Genomic DNA, 8,910 nt, shown 5'->3' with positions numbered 1-8,910 from the left:
CCCGCGGCAGCCGCCTGCCGGGGTCGCGCACGGCCCTGAGCAGCGAAGCGGCCCCGCTGCTTTTAACGGCAGCCGCGTCCCCGGGAATCTGCTCCGCACGAGGCCACTTGACTTTAATCTTCTAGCCGTGCTGCTCGAAAGAACAACCCTACCCGTGACAGCCAGCCTGCTGCACCCTTTACCTGCCAAGTCATCTCCATCTCTTTCTCCACACTGGGGAACTCCCAACTCGTCTAGCATCACAGCCACATGAACTTTAATTTATTTTAATACACAAAATCRACTGCTCTTACTACAGAGGAGCATTTTTGTTCAGCAGCCATTACTGATTTCTGGTCCTTCTTGCTTCAGAAAAAATTGAGCCTTTCACCAGTGTTATAAACAGTTATAATTTAGCACTGAATAATTGGTTACCATGGTAACTACTGCAGTACAGGTTGAAATTTCCCCTCTCTCTGCCTCCTCGTCTGACAAGGACCTTCATCTACATATGCTCAGGTTCAAACTGCAGGCTGGCTATTGTATGTAGATTTGCGGTATCAGTTCTAGCACCAGAGCTTCAGTGAGCACTGCCACAAACGCGTGGTTGAGTTACAATGCAGCTGATGCAAACAAATTCCCATAAAACCACAATGTGGCAGCACTCCTGCTACAGTGCTCTAATGACAAAAACACGGATTTCAGCGTGCAGAAGCCATGATTCTAGGCACTGGCAGTACGTCACAGACTCACAGTTAATTCCCAATACCCCCTTCTTTTAAAAAGGGTGAAGTCCATTTACTCTACAGAACTCTGAGAAGGAGCTTAGGAGAACAAAGCCCAGTTCAAGGATCCCCTCCCTAACTGCTCTCTCCTCATCCCAAAAGGCAGCCCGCGTGCTGGCTAGAAACCCAGCTCAGTGCCTACTGACAGCTACAGCACTAACTTTCCACTGGCTTAGACAAAAGGCCTATCAGTCTCCAACACAGGCAGAACCCAGTTTCATTAACACTGCCCACAAAAGTCATTAATTAAAAAAAAAAACAAAAAAAAACCCATTGATGCTCATCGAATTATTTTCTCCCCACCCCCAATAATCAAGTAGTCAGACACTGCACAAGCTGCATGTGTCGCTCCCTTAGTCTCAGGCAGGGYAGCATTAACAGAAAATTATCAGAGGTGAAAATACCATAGGTTTTTATTTCATTTTTCCCCCCACAGAAAAGCAGCATATGAAAAAACAATTCCCCCATTGGAAAATGCACAGGGAGTCAGACGACCCGAGACAGCTTTGTGTGATCTGCAGAAAGAGAAAAACATTACCATGACCATGAGGAAAGAAAAAAAAGCTGCTTCTGGGCTGCGACTTCTACTCAAAGACTGGCAGACAATAAAGTGTAGGACTGAATCAGCTTTCTTTAAATAAAGAGCTCATTATGCTTCTATCAGTAGAAAAAAGCATTTTAATGTTCTACCTTGTCTAGACAATCTGTTTTTACGGATCCCACAGGGAACGGTAGTGGATGACCAGAAGAGAAGAGCATCATTTATCCCATGTTTGCCAATGAAAGGGGTGGGGATGCTTCTAGTTGTGCTGGATGAGTATATTTTATACATATCTCCAACCACAAATTTACTGGGGGAAAGGGAAGGGAAAGGGTTTGAGGAACTTGAGTGTTTCACCCTTCCTTAACAGCCGCGTATTTGGACCAAAACAGACACTGCGCAGGCATGCTTTGACCATCCAGGGGAAGCAAGCTCTGCAAGGCCGGCAGCAGCCGAGCAGCCCGCGGCCGTACCAGGCTCTCTGCACGCACACCGCAAGATGTCGGCTCCTGTCTTCAGGACCACGTCCCATTTCCCAAGGACAGGAGACCAAGACGAACATGCCTCCGTGGCACAACGTGGGCAGCACGGCCCTGCTGTGGGACCACGGCTGTGTCTGTCCTTGGATGTCCCCGTCACAAAACACGTGCATCACCCGTTTAAGCTTTCTAACCAGAAAACGGACTCTGAGCACATTCTCAAGAAGGCCCAATCCTACTGCCAGGCATGGGAGGACAAACACATGCACCCACGCAAGTCTAAGCAGAATCAGCACAGCTCTACCAGAGCTGAGGTTTTTCCCCTTCAAGAGCAGGTGCAGGACTGAATTCTGGAACAGATCCCACATTAGAAACCCCCAAGCAGCTAGGATTCCTAACACTGCCTCATCTAGCGTATAATTTATTAGTGATCTCATTTGTAGCAAAAGTAGTAATACAATGCAATAGCTGGCAGTTTGTTTGCCAGATCTTACTTAATTTAGTGAAAGAAATCTGACAAGTGTAAGGAAAAACATTAATTATTAAAAAGACGAAAAGATAAAAAATAATAGGCAGACAAAGAGYGGAAGTTCTTGGGATATGCTGCCGTGACCTACGTTCTCTGGTGCCTGCACATCACTCATTTAAGTAGCTCTGGTGGCACAGTTCTCACTCCTAGAAGAATTAAGGTCCCTTGATTTAAGATGTTTGGCTCCATCTGAGCCTCCTGTCTCTTATACAATAGCTAGAGCCCGTTCCACACGTACACCAGTGCTTCTCCATGGCACCAAGCTGCACCGCAGCAATCGCTACTTTCATTAATAAAACAGGAAACTATAAACATGTAAAGCCTGTGAGAAATTTTCCAAGTCAGGGTATTGAGCAGGCAGTACTATCATGAATCAGATCTTCACAGGGTATTGGGAGAGTCTCCAGCCAGCCTACGCCTGATGTGGAAAAAATAATAGCACTGCACAGATCAGGAAGGGAGCAGCAAACAAGGAAAAAGAAAAGAAAAAATCAAGCCATCAGTGCAGGCAAATGGGAAACACTGAAATGCAAAAGGAAGTCTCTTACTGTCGGCAGGCTAACAGCTGGTGCTTTAAATATCGGCAGCTGGATCTGTGGTTACCTTAGCCACTAAACTAGGGAGAGCAATTATTTTGGTGCTTTTCAGAGCTCAAAAACAAACYACCATGCAAAACCCACCCGCGGTACAAAAGGGTTGCAGTCAGAGCTGTGCCTTCCTCTGCCCCCAGCCGGGCTCCCTTCCGCATCCTGCCTGCCCAGGAGGCGAGCGCTCTTCCCTCGCAGCACAGGCGCTCCCCTGCAAGGCTGGGCAGCACCAGCCGACAGCGCCTGCACCTCCACTCACACCCAGGGGCCTCTCGAGAGAGCTGCTAGAAACTCAGAGCACGCCTAGGCCCCCGACGCCCAGCCCGGGCGTATTTCAGTGCAGAGCATCCTGCTCTCCAAGGCGTAGCCTCAGCCGAAACTAAAGCAAAGCCGAACCAAGCCAAGCTCTTCYTGCCCTGGATGCTTTGGAGCTGTGCTCATTTGCTCCTTCTTTTTCCTCATCGCCCTCCTCCAAGATCTCATACTGACAGCCAGGAAGGGCACCTGAACCACCTCAGGTTGCCTRCTCCTGCCTGCGAGGGAGTCCCCGCTGGTGCAGCGACCTCCAGATCCTCCCCTGCCCCATGGGCGGCCGATACCCGCTGGCACCCCCAGAGCGCGGCCGCAGCGGGTCTGCAAGCCCGGCAGCCCTACGTGGATGAGCCCGGCTGGCACAAACCAGTGCCACATCCCTTAGCCAGGCAGAGGCAAAGCAAAGGTGCCCTGTACCCCTACAGAGGGGCCCAATCAGCCCTGCACGCAGCAGCAGCAGGGGACAGAGAGGCAGCCGTGCCTAGGGCAGGACAGCCACCCATCCACCCAGCGGGGACGTGCAGGAGAGCCCTGGGGTGAAAAACAGGTGAAGGCAAAGGGATCATCCAGGTGATACGGGACTCAGTGACATGGCGCCTTGTCTTTGCATTCCTAAAGAAGCCCAAAGTCCTTCCACGTGCAAAACCCCAAAAAGTCTCTACTCTCTCTCTTGCTTATAAACTGCCCTGGACAAGTGAAGCTAGCAGTTATCTCCAGAGAAACCTTCAACCCTTGCACTGGTCACACTTCCAACGTGTTGGTTTATATTTCTGTTGAGAGACGTGAGCCGCAGATGACATATCGGTACAGCGCGTGCCAGGAAGGTTTACTGTCTAGCACCAGAGACAACTGTAATGGAGGTGCTGCATTGCAGCGCGTGCAGCCCTGGCAGGAGGCCTTTCACAAGCAGGTAAGGATGTTACCATCCCATACAACGACAGATGCACGATAGACTGAACAAGAGCCGGAGCGCTTGGCTGGTAGGGAGAAGAGGGCATTATCACTACCTGAGGGGAGCAGGTGGGATACTACAAGTCCCAAGTTGATCAACACAAAAGCCTATTTTGCAAACAAAGCAAAAGAGCTGCCTGCACATCTCCTACTGGTTCTGCCTCTTTCAAATCGTCTCACTGAAGACGCAGGAGAGATCTTCCTCATGCTCACAATTCACTCTGTTTACAAGGTCTAACTGCCAGCTGAACATCCAATGTGTARAGGGTGGGATAAGGAATTTAGAGCAGGGAGAGCAAGATTATTCACACAGCCCTCACAAGATTAAGGACTTTCAGTAATACTTATCACACGCATTTCGAGCATTAAAGGAGACATACTAGAAAGAACAGATTCTCAGAATGCCGGCAACTAGAAAGAGGAAGGCTTAGAACACAGAGGTCCTCTCCTTGTCTTTCATTATGTCACTGTCATATCAATGTCCCACTTGGTGGCAGAGTCGGTATTCCTGGCACAGCACTGAGGGGTACAAACATCCAGGAGAAGCACTGAAACAYAACTGTCCTGCAAATGGTCATTGAGGAAGAGGAGTAACTGTCTGCTACCCTCCTGAAACGCACCCTGAGGACCCCCAACGACCTAATGGACTGAGAATTGCACCAGCACTTTGTCCACATCAGCACCCAGCTCTGCAACCGTTTCAAAGCAGACCCTTCAAGAGGAGCCTGAGCCCAGGAGCCTCTCTGAAAAGCACAAACGTGCACGGTCTCCTGCTCCTGACACACAAAGCATGCTGCAGGAGATGTTCCTGGAGCAATCTCCCTCCTAGCACGCCACGTGCTTCCCCACGTGCCTTATCAAAGGCACTGCCCACAGCCAGCAACCCTGGAGGCATCCTGGAGGGGCATGCCTGCTTCCTCCCACCTCCCCCACCACCCCAGAGGAGCATCACTTGCAGCTGCATCACTTCAGAAAATAACAACTGCCATTTCTTCCCCATCTAACACCTAGAAATTACTAATAAGACATATTTCCTGGAGTGAACAAACCTTTACCGTACCCAATTCCAGGGTGACCTTCCTCACCCTTGACCAAGCTGGCTAGAAAGATGGGTTCATCTTAAGGCTAAGTGGAACGAAGGCTAAGCTCCAGTTTGATTTCTTGTACAGTGGAAATTTCCACACCATTTGTTTCTTTCTTTGGACAACACGTTTGACAAATTAAAAGTCTCCACCATTTCAAAAACAAAAATGGAAAGCTAAATTAGGATCCTTCTGCTGTAACAGTTATATGAAGTAAAGAGCAGAGAGCATACAAGAAATTGTGGATGCTACATCTCAAGAATTAAAATCCTAAGCCACCCAGGTAGGATCAAGTGAAAAGCATCCTTAGGAAAGGACCCACCCTCTCAGTTTCCCCATATCATGTGAGAAGATCCCAGGGAGACAAAGAGAAAATAAGAGAGTTTTCAACTCTTCCCATATAAGTTAAAGTGTCTCGATCCACACCCAACAGCCAGTTTCCAACAGCGATGTTCCAAGGTCAGAGACCACAATATCTTTCTYGTCAGACTGGCTGCGTAGCTCGTGTCTGAGAGCTCCTGGTTGCAACAGGGCATTAACATCCTCAGATTTAYGTTACAGACCCTTTCCTCTCCACGCGTGAGCCTACTGGCTTTCACTGACTCTCCCAGCGGGCAGGGAGCACTATCCTGAATTTACTGCGAGGAAAGCAAAGCACAGAAGCGACAACCACGACAGCAGAGCGTCAGAGCTGTGTAAGAGCTGCTCAAGCCCTGGCTCTCAACCTTCTGCCAGGGTCGGCAGAGTACCCAGCCATCCAGAGAACCACCTACCATGAGGCGATGGCTCTCGCATCCAGCTGTCGCATCCTTTAAATGCCCAGCCTTTTTCAGCCACAGACCTCTGAGCGATGCTTGCAAGCAGCTACTATCGCTCTCCCGAGGAGTCTGCCTCTCTGCCAAGCCTAACAGGAACCCCTCAGCCTCATTTTAGAGCATGCGGCATTACCTCTTTCTTCCTCCTCTTGATTTTGGCAGCCTTACTGTCTTTCAGCTTCTTGGATTTCTTTTTTTTCTGCACGGCAACTTGTTCTTCTGGGTAAAACTCATCCAGTCCTTCCAGGACCCCATCATCTTCTTCTGAGGACAAAAGGGACAACTTACTTGGAAGGATTTCACATGCATGCAGGACACAGCATTCACGTTTACCGCCTCAGAGGAACATACCTGAGCAGCCACGAGACACATAGCTGCACACGCAAGCGTTAACACAGCCTCCCCCAGACAACCTAGCACTGTGCACCCAGCAAGCCAGCATCTAATTCCCTACCGCCACCTCAAGAAAAGCCTTGACAGACTACTGCCCGTGAACGTTTGCATTTGTACTTCTCACTTCCAGCTTCTCCCTCCCATTTTTGCATGAACTAGTACCAGTGGTTTATGGCAAACAGCATTTTGCCAGAGCAAGCAGCTTGCCATGCTTGGGCACGCACGACGTCTGCGGTACTCGGCTGATGGCTGCAGAGACCTTCCTGGGGAAGGAGCACAAACCTTCAAGAGGGCTGCAGAAAGCTGCTTTCAGAGGTGTGGACAGCAGCGGGGTCTTCCAGGGGAGGAGACACAAACTTGTCCAATGACTCCTTTCTTTGGCCCGTTTGGAAAGAAAGGAGGCATCTGGAGGCCTTAGACTATGATTTCCTACAGCAGGCAGACCAAAGGAATGGCAGCAGTACACGCAGCTGTCTGAATTCAGAAGGAGCAACGGGACCTGGGCAGTCCCCTTCTTCGCAGTGAAATGTCGTGTTAGAGGAACAACGCGGGGGCGGGAGCTTGGGCACCAAAACCCGTCACTACAGCGAGAGAGCAGGGTCCGGCTCTGCGGCCCGGAGCAGAAGGCAGTCTGTCCTTCTCCCCAGCGACAGGCCACAGCAACCCTCGCGGTCTGGCCTGCTTTGAAGCCACGATCCCACGCACGTGAGCTGGGGGAGCTGCTCTCTGCTGAGACAGGAGCATCAGGACGCCCTAATGTGCTGCCTGCTATTATTGATTTTGGTCACTAGGTAATTAGGAAGCATTAGGCTTTTTATCTTTTACCTTTTAGATTTCCAAATAGAGCCCGTTAAAATTGATTCAATTAAAGGCAAATGAGAAGGAGAGGTAGGCAGCCTCTCCCCCGGTGACCTCCTCCCCCCACACGCCACGTGCAAAGACGAAGCCTCGCACGGAAGAAGGGGCGACGCTGCGGCTCACTGGAGGTCTGCTGTGGCTCCGCGCTCGGGGCCACGCGCGCTCGCCGGCGGCTCCCGCTGCTGGGCTGCAGGCGACCCGGCYGCGTGCCGCAGAGCGCAGCTAGCTCAGGGACCCGGCCCTGCGCCTCCTCTCTCTGCCACTCCCTGCAGCGCACTTTTATTTTCCTGTCATCATTATCTCCCCAAAAGCAACACTATTACTAATGAGTCCTGGCATTTTGTCAAATCGCTGCATTTCCTTAAAATCTAGTTCAGTATTTGATTCCTTCATTTACTTTCCGAATTTCTAAACTTATATGGTAATAACAGTCCAATCTCATAAGACCAGACAGATTTCTTTTTCAGCCTCAAATGGCAGCAGTTTAGGCGCTGCCAAGACAAGCACCTTAGCTCCTTCTCAGTGGAGCGTACTAGGGCCCGAGGGAGCCACGCAGCGTGGGGAGCACGCCTCCACCTCCTCTGATGGGACTGGGCTCATCTCCTCCAAGCAGCAGCGGAACAGAGTTCTCAGCGCATCGGTCACGTGCAGAAGAATCTTTGAAAAGCTGCGTTTCACCCRCAGCTGTCCTCAGGAAGACAAGGAAAATCGTCTTTTGGGGGAACAGGGAAGGCCTTAAACCCCACGAGGAAGGGTGCAGTGGCAGTTCAGAGACAGAGTACGCAAGCACCCCACCTCTGCCTTTGGCTATTGAGACAACTTGTCAAAGCCAAAGGAAACTGCTCAAGCGAGTTCAAGCGCTCCTACCTGCTCCTCTCACTAAAACACCCCCTTGCTGGAGGCCTCTTCTTCAAGGAACAGCAACGCAAGCACAGCAACAAGTCAAAGGTACTGAAAATGCACTAATTAGGCACAACTAAAATAGAGTCCGACAGGAACCAAGTGGAGCCGAGAAGGAGAAAGCTCCCTGCAGTGGAGACTTTGTATTTCCCTTTGGGTTTGCTTTATTTCCCTTAACCTAAAAAATAAAATAATGACATCCACGGAAAGTGYGTTTGGGAACCTGTGGCAAAAATATGCCACTTTGCAAAATATTAAGCACCTCTGCCTGAAGAGCAATTACCATGGTTCATTTGCTGATGGTTAACRCTCTACACATAGAAACTATTGGCAACTGGAGTGAAAAATTGGGGAGAGAGGCAGCAAGCGCAGTGGATTTTAGGGGCGAGTTACAAGCGCGCTGCTCTCCGTAACACAAAACAGCTGGGCGCAACTGCGTGGCACAGACCGAGAGAAGCCGCCTGTGCTCCCATCGCCCGCCGGCACGCAGCACCGCCACGCTCCCACCCCTCCGCAGCCGGACTGCGGCCCCCAACACGCTCCCACCCCTCCGCAGCCGGACTGCGGCCCCCAACACGCTCCCACCCCTCCGCAGCCGGACTGTGGCCCCCAAGCGTCCAGGGTGAGAAGCCAAGGCCTTAGCCCCTCTCCAAGCCACTTCTGCGAGGGAAGGAAGGGGGGATGGAGGGAAGGGGGGAA

The 8,910-nt window shown here is 50.9% G+C and overlaps 1 protein-coding gene across 1 annotated transcript in view; it reads right to left on the bottom strand.

The window, feature by feature from the left end:
- Positions 1-7,237, bottom strand: part of CHD5 (chromodomain helicase DNA binding protein 5) — a gene marked incomplete at its 5' end in the record, with an annotated part of 48,991 nt that extends 41,754 nt beyond the window's left edge. Inside the window, 2 exons of the mRNA XM_026085605.1 lie at positions 6,194-6,324; positions 6,736-7,237. Coding sequence (XP_025941390.1) covers positions 6,194-6,324; positions 6,736-7,237 — 633 coding nt within the window. The remainder of the gene's footprint in view (positions 1-6,193; positions 6,325-6,735) is intronic.
- Between the last annotated feature and the right edge of the window lie 1,673 nt (positions 7,238-8,910).

Source organism: Apteryx rowi, unplaced genomic scaffold (genome assembly GCF_003343035.1).
Source record: "Apteryx rowi isolate R43461 unplaced genomic scaffold, aptRow1 scaffold_67, whole genome shotgun sequence".
NCBI classification, from domain to species: Eukaryota; Metazoa; Chordata; class Aves; order Apterygiformes; family Apterygidae; genus Apteryx; species Apteryx rowi.
This window is presented reverse-complemented; position numbering and strand designations above follow the sequence as displayed.